General features: G+C 32.0%; 1 protein-coding gene across 2 annotated transcripts in view; it reads left to right on the plus strand.

The window, feature by feature from the left end:
• Window positions 1-19,408, plus strand: part of GLS (glutaminase) — a 78,893-nt gene that overhangs the window by 36,819 nt on the left and 22,666 nt on the right. The window contains exons 10-15 of one of the 2 annotated variants that reach the window (XM_081260492.1): window positions 1,691-1,757; window positions 2,698-2,748; window positions 6,234-6,410; window positions 8,247-8,378; window positions 12,185-12,277; window positions 13,283-14,686. In XM_081260492.1, the coding sequence (XP_081116618.1) occupies window positions 1,691-1,757; window positions 2,698-2,748; window positions 6,234-6,410; window positions 8,247-8,378; window positions 12,185-12,277; window positions 13,283-13,429 (667 nt within the window). In that variant the 3' untranslated portion in view covers window positions 13,430-14,686. Of the gene's footprint in view, window positions 1-1,690; window positions 1,758-2,697; window positions 2,749-6,233; window positions 6,411-8,246; window positions 8,379-12,184; window positions 12,278-13,282; window positions 14,687-19,408 lie in introns of those variants that run through there. The other variant, XM_081260491.1, reaches the window with a different exon arrangement.

The following is a 19,408-nucleotide window of genomic DNA, read 5'->3' on the forward strand; positions in this document are numbered from 1 at the left end:
ACAAAATAATCTAGATTATAGAATTTTTAATACTGCTTTGTTAACTTCTCCTATATACATTATGTTTATGTACAGTAGTATTTTTAGAATTAATGTGCTCTTGATCCTGGGACTTACTTTAGTAAATAAATAATTAAAATTTAATCATAGAAGGAAATAAATGATTTCTAAATTATATGACAGGGACATTTAAAAACGCTTTAAATGGTTTTAATAAATTTCTTATACATAGCCATAGAATCAGGAAGTACCCCAAGTTTACCTCAAATTACTGGCACTTATTCAATTTTCTCTTTGCCTATAATACCTGTCTCACCTCTTTTATCTCTCTGTGCCTAGCTAATTTTATTTTTACTCCAATTTGTTGTTTTGAAATTTTCAGCCTACAAAAAAGTTGTTATACTTATTGTTATACTATTCTCTGATTAATATTTTGTCTCCTTTTTTCTTACTATTTCTTTTTAAATAGTTAAAAATATGTGCATGTTTAGTGTCCCTCTATTTCTGTCACCACTGCTTAAATTCAACTTTCTGCACTTCTCATTTCTTGATATATCACTCATCTTTTCGTTTTTCCAGTTTTCCAAACAGATGTCACAGTGATCTTTGTAGAATGTAGATCTGACTAAGTAACTTGTTTGAAAGCCTTCAGGCTCGCTCTCTCTCTCTCTCTCTCTCTCTCTCTCTCTCTCTCTCTCTGTGTTTATAATCAGTTATACATGACAGAATGCTCTTTAATTCATTGTAAACAAATGGAGCACAATTTTTTATTTCTCTGGTTGTAAAAGAAGTAGGGTCACACCATTTGTGCAGTCATACCATGTACCTGTGGTAACGATGTCCATCTCATTCCACCATCTATCCTACCCCCCATACCCCCTTCCCTCCCACCCCTTTGCCCAATTCAAAGTTCCTCCTCTCATCCCATGCCCCACCCCCCAACCCCCAACACTATGGATTAGCATCCACTTATTAGAGAAAACATTTGGCCTTTGGTTTTTGGAGATTGGCTTACTTCACTTAACATGATATTCTCCAGCTTCAGATTATGTTTTGTGCACAGTCAGGAGTCATTACACTTTTTGGCATTCACTAGTCTTAATAATATGGTCCAATTTCCTTTTCTAGTTTTATGTTTTTCATTCTTCTTCCTATACCACTTCCCAGATACATCAAAATGTTTTCTACTCAATGAAGTTCTGTCTTTTGTACTTTTATAACTTTGTCTTTGCTGCATGGAATTTGCTGCTGCCTAGACTTCCCCCTGAAATCTATTAGTCCTGCAGGAGATCCATTTTATCTGTTCTTCTCTCCGTGAAACTTCTGTGGATTTGCTCAGTTGGAATTAACTATTGTACTCTTAGGAAAAGCTGGATTCTATAATTTTCAGTGTATTTTAATGATGACATGTTTGAGAATTTTAAAATTAGCCTCTTTTTTCATAAAATATGAATATCAGAAAGGACATGAGTTAATTTCTGTCCTTTTATAGCTGAGAAAACTAAGACTGAAAGATTAGCACTTAAAAGACCTTCTCAAGACCAAATAACGAGCCTGTTGACAGTATTAAAACTAGATAGCTCAAATAGTTCTGAGTCTTAGTTCAGTGTTATTCATATTGTACTTTTCTATACAAAGTAAAGAACATGCATATTTTTACAGAAAGTAAATAAATGTTTTTTTCTTCTAGGTTTCAGTCAGAAAGAGAAAGTGGAGATCGAAATTTTGCAATAGGATACTACTTAAAAGAAAAAAAGGTTTTAAAATTTTTGTTTCTACTTTAGATTCAATAAAATATGACCACACATGCTAAGAACTCTACAATATCCTTTAAATAAATTCTTATTATTTAAAGTACAGAAGTAGCTGGGTTATGGTAGTAGCCCATGCCTGTAATTCCAGCTATTTGGGAAGACTGAGACAGGATAATCACAAGTTAGAGGCCAGCCTAAGCAACTTAGTGAGACCCTCTCTCAAAATAAAAAATAAAAGAGGCTGGGGATGTAGCTCAGTGGTAGAGAGCCCTTGGGTTCAATACCCAGTGGCTTAAAAAACAAAGCAAAAAACCAATTTTTTGCAATCAAATTAGTGTTACCAAATTGTTAATGTTATTATTAAATTTTATTTATATTTGGCAGTGTTCAAACATTTGACTAGTTACGTAATGCAAATTCTGCTTGAGGTTTATTTAGTCCATTGTTTTAAAGTACATTGCCTGATTAGTTGATTATCCTTGATTATTATTATTATTTTTGTGGGGGGGGAGGGATTGAACTCAAAGGTGCTTAACCACTGAGCCACACCCCAGTCCTTTTTTATATCTTATTTAGAGACAGCGGCTTGCTAATGTGCTAAGACTGGCTTTGAACTCAAGATCCTCCTGTCTCAGACTCCCAAGCTACTGGGATTATAGGCATGTATAGCCACGCCTGCTACACTTGAGTTTTAAAAGATTTAAAGTCTTAAGTCTAATAACTTGATTTAAGACTCATCAATCAGTTTATCATTATCAGTTAAACTAGTATCTAGAAATTTATATGTTATATAATGCTACATTGTTTATAGGTTACATACTATTTTGTTCTCAGTTAAAATGAAACTTGTACATTTTAAACTCAATCATGACATATTCCTGTTTTTATATGCATGTTTGTTTTTCTGAGTGTTTATGTTTCTAATTGCCTTTCTGTTTTTCAGTGTTTTCCAGAAGGCACAGACATGGTTGGTATACTAGACTTCTATTTCCAGGTAATTTACTGTGATTATATGAACTATATGTATAAATAGATGTGACAAGTTTTGTAAATATAACATTTTGCAGATATCTTTGAAATCTTGATTCTCAGCCATGAAAAATTTCATTTTCCATTGACTTTCCAAAAAAAAAATTCCTCACAAAAGATAGTCTCATGTTAATATCTCCTAAAAATACATGCTTCAGAATGGAATAGGGAAACATTCTTTCAAAAACTTATGAAGTGATATGCAATCTTAGAAATTGTATTCCCTTGGTTGTAAGAAGCTATTTATCAGAATACTCATATCCGCGGGGCTGGGGATGTGGCTCAAGCGGTAGCGCGCTTGCCTGGCATGTGTGCGGCCCGGGTTCGATCCTCAGCACCACATACCAACAAAGATGTGTCCGCCGAGAACTAAAAAATAAATATTAAAAAATTCTCTCTCTCTCTCTCTCTCTCTCTCTCTCTCTCTCTCTTTAAAAAAAAAAAAGAATACTCATATCCAGTGATTTAAAATGTCTGTTTTAGCTGACTTGCTGTCTTTCGTAATCTTTGTTACTACCTTGTTCTGGTTTAATTGGTGCTCAAAGAATAATTGTTTAACTCACTTCTGCAGTGTCACAATTAGTTTTTTCTAAGTTAGAGTAGCTCTCAGTATTCATAGGGTAGCAGGGAGCAAAGACCATGCACATAATCTGATGTGGTATGGTCCTCAATTTAGTATAGCCGTACTATAATATGAAGCTACATAGTAGACTGTTATTTTTGATATCTAGTAGTTTACCATACTTTACTTTTGAAGGTACTTTAATTTTAACCTTTTAGTGGTTTTATAGAATCTATATTAGGGAAGTTGATAATGTATCAGATTTTTATTTGTTCTTTTTAGATATACAGATCAGTATATTTTGACATATTTATATAAATGTGAAGTGCATCTTATTCTAGTCAGGATCCCAGTCTTGTGGTGTTGTGGCGATTCACTGTGGTATTTTCAATATATTTCCTTTTCTTAGGAAAATTATATCAGATTCATTCCACTTCTTTCCTATTCCTGTTCCCTCTCCCTTCCCTTCATTCCCCTTTGTCTAATCCACTGAACTTCTATTCTCCGCCTCCCCCTTATAGTATGTTAGCATCCGCATATCAGAGAGAACATTCAACCTTTGGTTTCTTAAGATTAGCTTATTTTGCTTAGCATAATACTCTACAGATCCATCCATTTACCAGCAAAAGTCATAGTCATTCTTTTTTTTTTTTTTAAATGACTGAGTCATACTCCATTGTGTATATATACCACATTTTCTTTATACATTCATCTGTTGAAAGGCACCTAGGTTGGTTGCATAGCTTAGCTTTTGTGAATTGAGCTGCTATAAACATTGATGTGGCTGCGTTACTGTAGTATGCTGATCTTAAGTCCTTTGGGTATATACTGAGGAGTAGGATAACTGGGTCAAATGGTGTTTCCACTCCATTTTTTCCTGAGGAATCTCCATACTGCTTTCTGTAGTGATTGTACCAATTTGCAGTCTCACCATCAATGTTTGAGTATACCCTTTTTCCCACATTCTCACCAACATTTATTGGTACATGTATTCTTGATTGTTGCTGTTTTGATGGGAGTGAGATGAAATATCGGTGTAATTTTAATTTGCATTTCTCTAATTGCTAGATTTTGATGGAAGTACAGGTCTTCATTTGTCATCTGCCCAATGTGAAATGCCATGAATTGAGAATCCAGAATCAATATAAAATTCAAGGTCTATCTTGACTTTGTTAGTCATATAATTCAGTTTCAGTTACTGGGTCCTCATTTCATTTTCTAACATATTCCTGACCTAAATATATTGAAGATAACATAGGATGATATGGGTGAAATGCCTTTGAAACTTATAAAGTCTTATGTGAAATATAGTATCACTCTTTTCATTTATTTATTTATTTACATGCAGTGCTGAGAATTGAACCTAGTGCCTTACACATGCTAGGCAAGCACTGTACCACTGAGCCACAATCCCAGCCCATTATTTTTATTCTTATCCAATAATCTTTACTTTTTTCCCAGCCCATATAAATTTTTTTCTATCAGTTAATGTTTCTTTTCCTTTAGAATATGTATTTGATTTTTGGATATTATAGCTTAGGTGCTACTAATCTACTGTGAAATTTCTATACTTAGGGCAAAAATCCAGAGTTAATCATAGAAGACTAACTAACTGTTTTAGAAAAGTGATGCATCTGATTACGTGAACATCCATCAAGTTATCAGGAGAATATTCTTAAATTGGCATTTGTCAAATTAGGGGAATGTCACTTTACAACAAACAATTCCAATTAATACTAAGTATAAATTAGAAAATGATCATTGGAACTTAAATCTTATTTCACTTAGAAAGCCTTTTATAATTAATCAACCTGTAGTTTTTTTCTAGGGCAGTGTAGTAAGTAGATTTTGTAGTTTTGGAGAAATAGGGAAATTGTGTTAACATTAAAGGGAGAAAGTAAAAGTTGATCAAAAACTGATTCTCAATCAGAGCTATACAAACTGTGTTCCAATTCACTGTAATTAATTTTATTTCTTGCTGTTTCCAAGCTCCTTTATACTTCTTGTAGATCTTGCAGTATGCCTGAAGAAAGTTTTAGAATTTGAGGATCCAATCTTTTCTTCCTTCTTGTCTTTCCACTTTTTCCCACAATCTTGATTGTTATCATTAAAAAATAAAACATTGAGGAATTTATTATTTTAGTTTTATGGGTAAATTTGGGTTTGATATAGTAAACTATTTTTATTAGATTATATTTAAATGCAAAAAAATTGTCCAGGTGTACCTAGCTTTTTCTTTTTTCATTCATCACAATATATCTATCTCCCATAGTAAATATCAAATAAATATAAGTGATCTAAAGATAACATTATAGTTTAGGCTCACAGAGCATTCATGCTATAGCTCTCACATATTCTTCCTTTTGGTCCTTTGCATGTTGCTGTATAAATGGGGATGTTGAGCTTTCTTGTGTAGATGAAATGTCAGGCAGTTTTGCATTCCCCCCCCCCCCAAAGTAGTAATTTCTCATGTAGAGGTTGTTTGTCATAATATGTTGTATATTGCTTTTTCTTAAAAATGTTAACTTGACTTATTTTTTCCTATTGTGTTAAAAATAATTATGCTTACATAATCCATTACATAATTAATAGTGAATAGATTTGAATCTTACATAAGACAGTAATAAATCTTAGTGTTTAGGAACAGACCCCTTCTAACCTTGTTCTGCCATTAAAACTCTGAATAATTTTGGGCAAATCAGGATATATCTTAAAGGGGCTAGAACTTTAGTCAGTTAAAATCTTTGGAATATCAATAGGTTACATTAAAGTTATCCCTTTGAAAGAAATATTTCAGAGATGTATGAAATACCAGATAAAATAGATGATCTTAGAAAATAAAAATAGTAATAGCCTGAATATTCAGAATTCTTTTTTGTTTGTTTTAGCTGTGCTCTATAGAAGTGACTTGTGAATCCGCCAGTGTGATGGCTGCAACACTGGCTAACGGTGGTTTCTGCCCAATTACTGGTGAAAGAGTACTGAGTCCTGAAGCAGTTCGAAATACACTGAGTTTGATGCATTCCTGTGGCATGTATGATTTCTCAGGGCAATTTGCTTTCCATGTGAGTAGTTGTTTATTAATTTTCTCCAGCAAGAATCTAGTCTGGAATTTTTTTAAGCAGTTTGAACTTTGCCTCTAAAGCTGTATATTAATTTTTGAAAGAGAGGCTTATTTTCAAGGTTAATTTGTTACAAATTGGTAAGAAATAGAGTTAAAATAGTAGTCTATCAGATGTTCTTAAGAACTTGGAAGTTTAATTTAAAGAACCTCATAGCTTCTGCTTGTAAAGCATTTCTACATTTAAGGTTAGTACAGACTTTCTTTACTATTATTTGTCATTGTTTAGCATTATAGTGACTGCATTCCGAAAGTTCAAAAGGAATACATAGATGGGATGTTTAACCTCTTTTGTTACAGCCGTAGATGTTTTAAAGGGCTTAAAGTATATTAAAATTAAAGCTTAAAAATATACTCCTTTAAGTTCTATTGTGCATTTGCCAGTGTGAAACATATGGACCTTTCTTATTTGATCTTGCTTATATTATGTCGTAATGCAGTCCTAAAAATTTTTTTGGGAGGGGGAGTTTCAAGTATGCTAAAATAGAGAAATGGATTTAATGTTACCTATCATTCACTTTCAGTAATTATAAATACATGACTAATCTTGTTTCATCTGTGTACATATCTACTTTCCCATCCTTATCATATTCCAGTATATAAATCCAAATAATAAAGACCCTTAATAAAATATATGAGTACCATTAGGGGGCTGGGGTTGTAGCTCAGTGGTAGAGTGCCTGCCTTACATGTGTGAGGCCCTGGGTCAATCCTCAGCACCACATAAAAATAAATAAATAAAGATATTATGTCCCCCCAAAAAGAGTTTTATTTTTTTTAAATACTATTATTACATATTTAAAAACTTAAATATTACATATAAAAACATTATCTTTAATCAGTATTAAAGTTAATATGAAGATATTTAGTTTTCAGATTTCCTGGGTTATTTTATATTATGATTATATTATTTTACAATTTGTTTGACTTGGGATGCAAATAATGACCATATATTGTGATTGGTTGTATGGCCATTTATTTTCTTTTAATCTATAGGTCTCTCCATGGTCTCTCTTTTTCTCATTATTTTTGGTTGGGTCATTTATCCTGTACAGCCTTTCTTGGTCTAGATTTTATTCATTACATATGTTCCATTGTGCTTTGTAGTTCCTGTGAATTGTTTTATCCAATTCAGATGGTTTCCATTGGCTTGTTTTATTTGGTTTTGTGCAAGATTATCTCATTGGTATAATTTTATCAAGAAGTGCTTAATGTCTGAATGTTAGTAAGCCATTAATAAATGCTGCACTGATGAAACTAATTTTTCTTTTATCATAATTGTTGTCCAGTTTTTGCATAATGTGGACAAACTTTCTGAAGAGGATTGATTTGAATTACTTTTTATTTCTAAGATCTTCCTCTGAAAGTATAACATAGGAAAATCTTTTAAGAAGATAATAATTTCTCATTATTTTCAGGTTAGACAATGTTTTTGGAAATAACTTTTGATATATAAAGCATACATTTTTATTTTAGAACAATTAAAAAAATCTTGAAGAAGAATAAAATTAAAACCTGTGGATCATAGTTTATATGTAACCACTTTAACTCCTTAGACTATGTCTTTCAAAATTTTTTCTATATTTTACTGTATTCCAAACATTTTTATAGTTTGTCATTTATTTGCTGTATTTACAAACATGTTGATCAATGTTTATCTATGATATTTTAAGTGTTGAAATTCTCTTGTATGGATATATGCCATATATTTTTTTTAAATCAGTTCCTTTATTATTGAACATAACATTTCTTATTTTCAAATGTTTACATGAATTTTTAGGTTGGTCTTCCTGCAAAATCTGGAGTTGCTGGGGGAATTCTTTTAGTTGTCCCCAATGTCATGGGCATGATGTGCTGGTCTCCTCCTCTGGACAAGATGGGCAACAGTGTTAAAGGAATTCACTTCTGTCATGTAAGCATTCTTAATGAAAATAATGACCATACAAGTTAAGCTACCCAGTGATTTTATTTTTTTACCTATTTTCCATAGTTTTCACTTTTGGTATTCTGCCTGCCTATGTGACAGTTGCTGGGTAGCCATGGAAATACTGACGGAGGAGCTTCAAGTTGCACTACCAGACAGCTCCTTTTTAATTATTCTCACAAAAAAATTACATTTGATAGATGCTTATGTTTTAATTTTCTTGGTTATAATTGGTTTTCCAAAACCCAGAAAATATACAGAGAAGTAGTTTAAAACCAAAGATTTTAATTAAAATTTATTGTATTATTAATACACAGAGTTGACTTACTTATTACCTACCTTTCTTTTTTTTTTTTTTTTGAAGAAATAAGCACTGCAAATTAAAATTAAGATAAATTTTTAAAAGTTGTACTACTTTTGATTAGTTCAGTATTTTATTGTCACCTAATTCTCATTATTATTTCATGTTATTATTTTACTTACATATATTACTTTCTAGAGTCCATGTTAAGTACAATAATTTTTGGTTTTTATTTTTTATTATTTTTTTAAATTTTATTTATTTTTTTATTGGTTGTTCACAACATTACAAAGCTCTTGACATATCATATTTCATACATTAGATTGAAGTGGGTTATGAACCCCCAATTTTACCCCAAATGCAGATTTCAGAATCATGTCGGTTACACATCCACAATTTTACATAATGCCCTATTAGTAATTGTTGTATTCTGCTACCTTTCCTATCCCCTACTATCCCCCCTCCCTTTCCCTCCCATCTTCTCTCTCTACCCCATCTACTGTAATTCATTTCTCTCCTTGTTTATTTTCCCATTCCCCTCACAACCTCTTATATGTAATTTTGTATAGCAATGAGGGTCTCCCTTCATTTCCATGCAATTTCCCTTTTCTCTCCCTTTCCCTCCCATCTCATGTCTCTGTTTAATGTTACTCTTTTCTTCCTACTCTTCCTCCCTGCTCTGTTCATAGTTGCTCTCATTATATCAAAGAAGACATTTGGTATTTGTTTTTTAGGGATTGGCTAGCTTCACTAAGCATAATCTGCTCTAGTGCCATCCATTTCCCTGCAAATTCTATGATTTTGTCATTTTTTAGTGCTGCATGGTACTCCATTGTGTATAGATGCCACATTTTTTTTATCCATTCATCTATTGAAGGGCATCTGGGTTGGTTCCACAGTCTAGCTATTGTGAATTGTGCTGCTATGAACATCGATGTGGCAGTATCCCTGTAGCATGCTCTTTTAAGGTCTTCAGGGAATAGTCCGAGAAGGGCAATAGCAGGGTCAAATGGTGGTTCCATTCCCAGCTTTCCCAGGAATCTCCAAACAGCTTTCCAAATTGGCCACACCAATTTGCAGTCCCACCAGCAATGTACAAGTGTACCCTTTTCTCCACATCCTCGCCAGCACTTGTTGTTGTTTGACTTCATAGTGGCTGCCAATCTTACTGGAGTGAGATGGTATCTTAGGGTGGTTTTGATTTGCATTTCTCTGACTGCTAGAGATGGTGAGCATTTATTCATGTACTTGTTGATTGATTGTATATCCTCCTCTGAGAAGTGTCTGTTCAGGTCCTTGGCCCATTTGTTGATTGGGTTATTTGTTATCTTATTGTCTAATTTTTTGAGTTCTTTGTATACTCTGGATATTAGGGCTCTATCTGAAGTGTGAGGAGTAAGATTTGTTCCCAGGATGTAGGCTCCCTATTTACCTCTCTTATTGTTTCTCTTGCTGAGAAAAAACTTTTAAGTTTAATTAAGTCCCATTTGTTGATTCTTGTTATTAACTCTTGTGCTATGGGTGTCCTATTAAGGAATTTGGAGCCCGACCCCACAATATGTAGATCATAGCCAACTTTTTCTTCTATCAGACGCAGAGTCTCTGATTTGATATCAAGCTCCTTGATCCATTTTGAGTTAACTTTTGTGCATGGCGAGAGAAAGGGATTCAGTTTCATTTTGTTGCATATGGATTTCCAGTTTTCCCAACACCATTTGTTGAAGATGCTATCCTTCTTCCATTGCATGCTTTTAGCCCCTTTATCAAATATAAGATAGTTGTAACTTTGTGGATTAGTCTCTGTGTCCTCTATTCTATACAATTGGTCCACCCGCCTGTTTTGGTACCAGTACCATGCCGTTTTTGTCACTATTGCTCTGTAATATAGTTTGAAATCTGGTATCGCTATACCGTCGCGTCTGATTCACACTTCCTGCTTAGAATTGCTTTTGCTATTCTGGGTCTTTTATTTTTCCATATGAATTTCATGATTGCTTTATCTATTTCTACAAGAAATGCCGTTGGGATTTTGATTGGCATTGCATTAAACCTATAGAGAACTTTTGGTAATATCGCCATTTTGATGATGTTAGTTCTGCCTATCCATGAACAGGGTATATTTTTCCATCTTCTAAGATCTTCTTCTACTTCTCTCTTTAGGGTTCTGTAGTTTTCATTGTATAAATCTTTCACCTCTTTTGTTAGGTTGATTCCCAAGTATTTTATTTTTTTTTGAGGATATTGTGAATGGAGTGTTTTTCCTCATTTCCGTTTCAGAAGTTTTGTCGCTGATATGCAGAAATGCCTTTGATTTATGCGTGTTGATTTTATATCCTGCCACTTTGCTGAATTCATTTATTAGTTCTAGTAGTTTCTTTGTAGACCCTTTTGGGTCTTCTAGGTATAGAATCATGTCATCTGCAAATAGTGATAATTTAAGTTCTTCTTTTCCAATTTTTATGCCTTTAATTTCTTAATTTTTGGTTTTTATTTGCAGATTTTTTTCTCAATTAAAATTCTGGTTTGTTTTTTAGTCTTTTATATTTTACATGACCTAGAGAATGACCTTGGGTTATATATAAAATGAATTATAATAAATTATAACCAGAATTCTGACATATTTTTATGGTACTTTACAGTTATTTCACTGAAGAATGCTTTCATGTGGCCTCTCATATAAACCCTGTTTTACACAAGATGAAAGTTAGACAATTTGAGTGATTGAGTACTAGGGTCATGCTATAGTAAGAGTGTTCTCAGGACTTGTATCTTTTTCTTTTTTCTTTTTTTTTTTTTTAGAGAGAGAGAGAGAGAGAGAATTTTTTTATTATTATTATTTATTTTTTAGTTATCGGCAGACACAACATCTTTGTTTGTATGTGGTGTTGAGGATCGAACCTGGGCCGCACGCATGCCAGGCGAGCGCGCTACCGCTTGAGCCACATCCCTAGCCCAGGACTTGTATCTTTATTCTGATTTCATTTCTCTTCCTTATGCCATGCTTATAGTTAGCATGCATTGTTTGTTTGTTTATGGTATGGGGAGTAAACCAGAGGGCCTCTACCATTGAGCTGTATCCCAATGCTTTTTTTTTTTGGAGGTAAGATCTCTCTAAATGCCAATGCTGGCCTCGAACTTGGGATTCTCCTTTCTTAGCCTCCCTACTTGCTGGGATTACAGGTGTGTGCTGCCTATGCTACCCAGCTGCAGTGGTGGTTTCTATAAAATCGTAGTTAAGCCGGACAGTATATGTATGGTTTGTTAAAATGTGAATAAACATAGCTAGTGAACAACCCATTTCTTTTTTAAAATTCTTTTTACTTACACATGACAATAGAATCTATTTTGATGTAAACATGGAGTATTTCTTATTCTAATTAGGATCCCAGTCTTGTGGATATACACAATGTTGAGATTCACTGTGTTGTAGTCATATATCAACATAGTTATGTCATATTCATTACTTATACCTATTCTGTATAACTCTTTACAGGATCTTGTTTCTCTGTGTAATTTCCATAACTATGACAATTTGAGACACTTTGCAAAAAAACTTGATCCTCGAAGAGAAGGTGGAGATCAGAGGGTAAGCCAAAGTCTTTCTTAGATCATTCTATAATGTTCTTTTAAGAGAGAGAAATTGAGATTCGCCTGTTTAAAACTTAAGTTTGTTAGTAGTCTCGTGTCTTTCCCAATCACAAATGAATGCAAACAAATTGCTGATGTTTTTATCTTGGATCACTAGTACATAGATGTTAAATATTGCTTTCACTATTTAAATTGGAATTCATTAGCCTAAGAGTTGGCTTGTTTTCTGCTATTTTAAGAGTTTTAGAATTGATTCTGTTTTAAAAAAATATTGGAAGAAATGCTACATGCTATTAATCTAAAAAGAAAGTCTTTTTTACTCTTAATATTTGTCCTAGTTCTGAATTAAAGTGTATTTCAATTCCTTACCTACTTTGTGGATAAATATGTAAATGAAAAGGTATTACGATATTAGTGGGAGACCTTTCGAAGCCTCTTAAGTTTTATAAGCCACTGTAGATGAAATATTTTTTCTACAATGAGTGTTTAATGGAATATCCTCATACCCTTAAAGTCCTATTTATTATTGCAATATTTGGCTTCATATTATCCATTTCTATTTTAGAGCTAGTATTAGAATCAGGACTTAAACTTTTTTAATCTATATGTAGTTTTTTACTGGGCCAAAGGACTTATATTGAGAATTTTAATTCAGTACCTTTGCATCCCATATGAAAAATTTTTATAGTAAAATTACCTATTAGACTGTGAAGCTCTTGTAAACAATTTTAGTATATACCAAATAACTTTTGTTAGTGCCACATTAAAGTTTTGTTAGTTGCAATCAAAGTAACTTCTTATAATATTTGAGAATTTTGCCAAGTTAACAGAGTAGAAACTTTATTGGGAGTCGACATGAGTAACATGAAGTAAAATATCAGATGGTGGTGGGTGAAAATGTTAACAGATTTTAATAACGTTCATTGAAAAATACCATTTTATAGCTTGGACCTTTCTTCACTCAAGTACACTAATAAATTATGTATGTTGCTTGAACAACTAGCATTCCTTTGGACCATTGGACTATGAAAGTCTCCAACAAGAACTTGCTTTAAAAGAGACAGTGTGGAAAAAAGTGTCACCTGAGTCAAATGAGGACATCTCTACAACTGTAGTATATAGAATGGAAAGTCTGGGAGAGAAAAACTAAAGAAATGGGTTCTAGTTTCAGAATGTTTCTTCATTTAACCTTTCAAACATCTTTAGCTTTTTTGCAAACTATAAATATTTATTTGAATTTTTTGTGTTCTCAACCTTAGGTGCTGGAGCCATAAGCTTTTTAATTTTTTTTTTTTTGCTTATAATCTTTGTAAAAAGATAATAGTTAAAAAGTGGATTTGTTGGTCTTTAAAAAGTAAATAAAGCAAATTTGCTTTATTTTTTAAAAATACAAAAAATAAATTTTAAAAAAATCTTGATTTAATTAAAAATTTTGCCTGTATAGCCAGATAATCCTACTAAGGTGTCATTTCTCAGTTCTAAAATCTACAAATTGAATTAATAAATTATTGCATTTAGTTTTTTATTTTCTATTTTTAAAACTGACATGATGTTGATAGTAGCAATGGAAAGTACTTCTATGCTAAATACAAAACTAAAAATTCAAAGTAACGAATTCCAAATTACTTTATTTATAATAGCAGTAGATTATAAAATTATTTTAAGTTTACATGAATGCCATTTTTAGCTATAGATTGGTGTTAAATTTTTAAATTTCATCAAAACTTTGGCAAACACTTTAAAATATATCTCATTACTTTGTTACTGTGCAACTCCTGAGTTCTGTCCTGAGAACTATCTTGTACAGGAGTGTCTTTACATATTGAACCTTTCCAGCCAAAGAATTTCATTGTTGAAAAGCTATAATGGTTACTCAGAAGGAGAGATAGTGTGTGTCTTCAATATGAATTTTATTTTCATATTACCCACGTAACTTTTTCTGTTATAATTACATATGAATGGCAGATTTTGATTTTAGCTTTTAATAATTTAATTATTCTACTAATTTCATAAGTGCTAATGAATATTTCTTTTGTGATAAATTATAACATCTCATAAAGTTTGTTTTATTTGACTTCTCTTGGAGTACTTAGGAATTGAATTTAGTCTAAAGGTAGTAGGTATGCTACTAAAATATCTGTTTAGATCTGAATCTTTTTGTTCAGTTATAAAAATGCAATATTGAGAATCAAAACTTGTTTTTAAGAGAATTAGGTTCTATGTAACCTGATTTCAAATAATTATGCACAGTATTTTAAAGTCTGTCTTGGCAAAGTGTTTGTAAAATTCTGTAGGGCCTATTCACACTTCCTCCTTCTTCCATATACCTCTGTGGTTTTCCCCATTGTTTCAAGTTTGGTTTTTTGGTTTTTTTTTTTTGTTTTGTTTTTTTTTTTTTTTTTTTTAATTTATGTCTAAACCAGTAAATTTGGAGGGAGAAGTTTGAGAAGGAAACCTTTATGGCTTCTTAGAATGATGGCATTTATGTGATGTGGCAAAGTCTGTAAAAGTATTATAGTATAGCAAAAGAGATTTTACTGAGTAATTTAGATATCTTTTACAATTTAGATATTAGGTACAAATATAGATATAAGAAATCTTGGTCATATGATGTCTTGAATTTGAGAACTATATTATTAGGGGAAGAAGTTTCCTCCCAGAGGTGCTGGTCAAAAGCCTTTTGGGTTTAGGTGTTAAATTTAAGTATTTAAGTAATTATATATGAAATTTTACAGAGTTTTACTAAGAATTTTACGGTTACTTGAATGTTCCTGTGATATTCAGATATTTATACTAACTGGAGCCTTCTCAAGGCCTTGCCACTGCCGAACCTAAGGACAGTGTCACATTTGTGTTAGTTCTACCATGGCTATTTGTGATTCAAGTAACTGAATGTCTTAATTGGCATGAAGGCTTTATTTTTTTTCCCCTTCTCTGATCTAAATTATTACATTTTCCCATTTTGCTCATAGGTTGGTTTTACTTTATAAAATTAAAGTTGTTTTCATATTGTGTACATATTTGTATAGATTTCAAAATTAGGTTGTTAATTTGTGGCACTTCATATAATATCGGCCTAACTGCACACTTAAAAATGAAGTAGGGTTATCCAAGCTACTCTGTTTAGAGACTTTTTAAGAACAAGCATCCAGAAATTTTTATAGGAGGTATGAATGGAAGAAGAAGTAAGATGCTGTGAATAGGCCCACAAACTTTTAAAAAGAAAAGCTTTGCCAGTGTAAGTACATATTTTGATTCTTTCAGTATTCTTAATATCTTTTCAAATAAAGTTATTGAAAAGTACCCAGTATTGTTGGGTTTAATGTTTTGTGCCATTATTGATTCTTGATATTCAAGCATTTACAAGATAGCATTTGTTTTTCTTTTTTTCCTCCTTTTTGTTGGCATCATTAACATTTCATTTGAAATGCATATTCTTCTTGATATATTTGGTTTTTAGCATAAATGTTGTGCATTTTATCTTAGTGTTTGGATTAAAACATTTGTGTTGTTTAGCTTTCTTTCATTTGCTTTGTATATTTAATAATGTACCTTTATTTTCCGGTATGCCTACTTTTTGTATTGTACAATAAATTTATTTTAAGCTGATTTTATTGTTTTTTTTTTTAATATATAAAAGCAACTATAACATTTTTAAGTACAACAAATGGGATTTTAACTTAGGGGAAAATTATCCTTATGAAGATACTATTTGAAATATTTATTTTCCTGAGACTGCCTCAAAGTGAAACTAGAAATACTTAAAGGACTTTATTTGATTTAATTTTTTTTTTTAATACAGTATAGTGTTGGTGGGCTTTTAGGGGAAGAGGATGTTTCCTATTGGTTGTACTAGAATTATTTGAATAAAGACCTTTCTCATAGTCCCTTGCCCTCCTTGATTAAAAAAAAAAATAGCCCTATTTGCAGAATTTTCCTGCTCTCTGAGGAAGAATGTGATTGATGTTATTCAATATGTAACTTTCATTTTATCTGTTGTGTCTAAAGAGTAGGAAAAATTGCTAACTGAAATGACGAGTATCATAGTGTTGCATTACAATAAAACTATTATTCTTAGTTGACTTAATATATATTTTGAGTAGAATGACTATAATATAGAAATTCACCTCGGCTTCTTTCTTAAGGGATTTAATTTTCAGAAGAAATATTTGTATGTTTCCATAACATAATCCAAATTATAGACTGCATATATTGTAGGTCATGTACTTTTAACATTTCTCTATTTGACTAAAACTGCCATACAACTAAAGATTTCCCAAGCATATTGTATAAATTTTAAAACTTGCTTGCTTAATTTGCATTAATATGTGGGATTTTTTTTCCAAATATTTCTTTTTGGACTAACTACTAAGGAATTTCAGTATGCTATATTCAACATATATAACAGTATATGATTAACTTGTTTCTAAAGGTAAATTTTCTTTAACTCATTTGAAGCGAAGGCAAAAGAAATTCAAAATGCTTGTGGTCTTTATCTGACAGTATAGAATTTCATAGGTATATATGTATGTGGAAAGAGCTTATAACATGTTGATAATTTATATATAATGTGTGTATATGTTGTATATGTATGTGTTTGTATATTTATTTCATCTCCCTGTTTAAATATATTTATATTCTGAAGGTGACCAATAGTTCTTTCCACATAGTATATTATGTATAAATGGTTCATTGATCTATATTCCTTTTGCGGTGGCACACACCTCTAATCCCAGCATATTGGCAGGCGGAGGCAGGAGGATCACAAGTTCAAGGCTAGCCTCAGCAACTTATCCAGGCCTTAAGCAACTTAGCAAGTCCCTTTCTGAAAATAAAATATAAAAAAAGGGCTGGGAATGTGGCTCAGTGGTAAGTGCTCCTGGATTCAATCCCTGGTACCAAAAACAAAAAAATAAAATAAAATTTTTGCTGCCCCTAAATTTATAAAGTGTAACATATTCTACTTATTAAACTTGACTTTGTGGTTTCTGTTGTTACTCTTCCCGTTCACTACCAGTACTGTCAGAGTAAAAGAGTAACTAACAATATTGGGGAACTCCAGCACAGGGAAGAGGTTTGACTTTGAGCTCTTCCCAACATTTATTATAAAGAATTGGCCAAGCAGTGTGGTGCACACCTGAAATCCCAGTGGCTTAGGAGGTTGAGGTAGGAGGATTGCAAATTCAAAACTACCCTCAGCAATTTAATGAGGCTCTAAGCAACTTGATGAGACCCTATCTTAAAAAAGGCTAGGTATGTAGGGACTGGGGATGTGGCTCAAGCGGTAGCGCGCTCGCCTGGCATGCGTGCGGCCCGGGTTCGATCCTCAGCACCACATACCAACAAAGATGTTGTGTCCGCCAAGAACTAAAAAAAAAATAAATATTTAAAAAAAAAATTCTCTCTAAAAAAAAAAGAAAAAAAAAGGCTAGGTATGTAGCTCAGTAGCTAAGTGTCCCTGGGTTCAATCCCTGGTACCCTCTCCCCATCCCATCCCCCCAAAAGGATTCTGTTCAGTTTAAATAATGTACTTTTCAGGTTGACAGTGTATGGAATGGTTTTATTTAGTTTACTATATATAATTTTTATGTTTAAAAAATCTGCTTTACTATTCATTTGTAGAATTTAATATGTGATTTCTTCTCAATTCCTATTGTGCCATTTATAGTAAGTATTGTATTTATAAATGTATAATAAAACCAAAACTAGATGTCAGAGATTTGGTATATATGGAAGATTATTACCAGATACCATGGCCCTAGATTTCATTTAGATTTATTCAGAATGGACTTTACTTTAATTAGTCTGTTCTGTGTCATGGAATCCAAGGGCAAAATTATATGTGTAACATACATTCAAGAATATCTAAGTTAAGCAATATTTCTTTTATTTCAAAATAACACAGTTAAAATATTTGTTTCTTACATTGCTTAGAAATACAAGAAATTTATTTGGATTGGGAGAGGTTCTTTTATTTTCCTCCCAATCCAGTAGTTTATTACTGTAAATACCTAAAAATGTACGTGATTTGTTGAATAAATGTAGAAAATTATGAGGACATTTGAGGCCAAATCTACCCTATGTAAAACAGAATTGGCAAAACTTGATATTTCTTAGAGTTCTTAATTTTCATAAGGAGTAAGAGAAAAGATACTTATTTCAGAAACAGGAAGACTGATAATAAATCTTTAAGTAATTCTGTTACTGTGGTATTCAAACTTTATTTTCTATTTATATTTTGTGAGCATATCAAAATAAGGAAATTTTAGATTGACTCTGTTTACCATTTCTGTTGTATAGATGATTGTATTTCTATTAGCAATTTTTATAAGTTTTGGGTAATAGAGATTTTTTTATATACTATATGCCATATGTATGTATAAAGCCTGACTTTTATAAGGATTTCCTGACTTCCTGATTCCTTCTAAGTAAATAGCACTTTGATGCATTGCTTTTTTGGTGGTATATGTGGTATTTTTTTATAGATCATACCCAACAATAAATTATTAAACACTTATTATTGGAAAATGGTCATATATTAACTTAATTTTTAAAACATGAATTATGATGGACTCATAAAGCTCATATTAGAGGTCTTGGGTTGTAAGCTTAGTGGTAGAGTGTGTACTTAGCATGCTAGAGGTCCTGGGTTGTATATCCAGCACCATAAAAAAACAAATAAAAAGAAAAACTTCATATTAGAATAAGTACCTAATGCTTACTACTTCTGGCAACTGGTTTCATAACACTGTTAGTCAACTTTTTTTTTTTTTTCCCCAGCACTGGGGATTAAATCCAGAGCAAGGCATGCACTCTACTACTGAGCTGTAATCCCTAGCCCCTGGTTATTCAACTTTTTTTTTTTTTTGGTATTAGGGATTGAACCTAGGGACACTTAACCACTGAGCCACATCTCCAGCCCTTTTAAGCAAATTTTTAATATCTGAGGATATGGTTTTTCTAGACACAGTATTAAAATAATAGCCTTTGTTTCTCTAAAATATTTATCTTTCTTAAATACTTTTAATTCAGATACCTCAGATGATTGAAATTATCTAGTTTTAATACTTATCTTTTGGAAGGAAAAATTTTTACCTGAAATAGTCTTAAAATTTTTGTTTTCACATTG

Source organism: Spermophilus citellus (genome assembly GCF_964194105.1).
Source record: "Spermophilus citellus genome assembly, chromosome: 11".
In the NCBI taxonomy this organism is placed as follows: domain Eukaryota; kingdom Metazoa; phylum Chordata; class Mammalia; order Rodentia; family Sciuridae; genus Spermophilus; species Spermophilus citellus.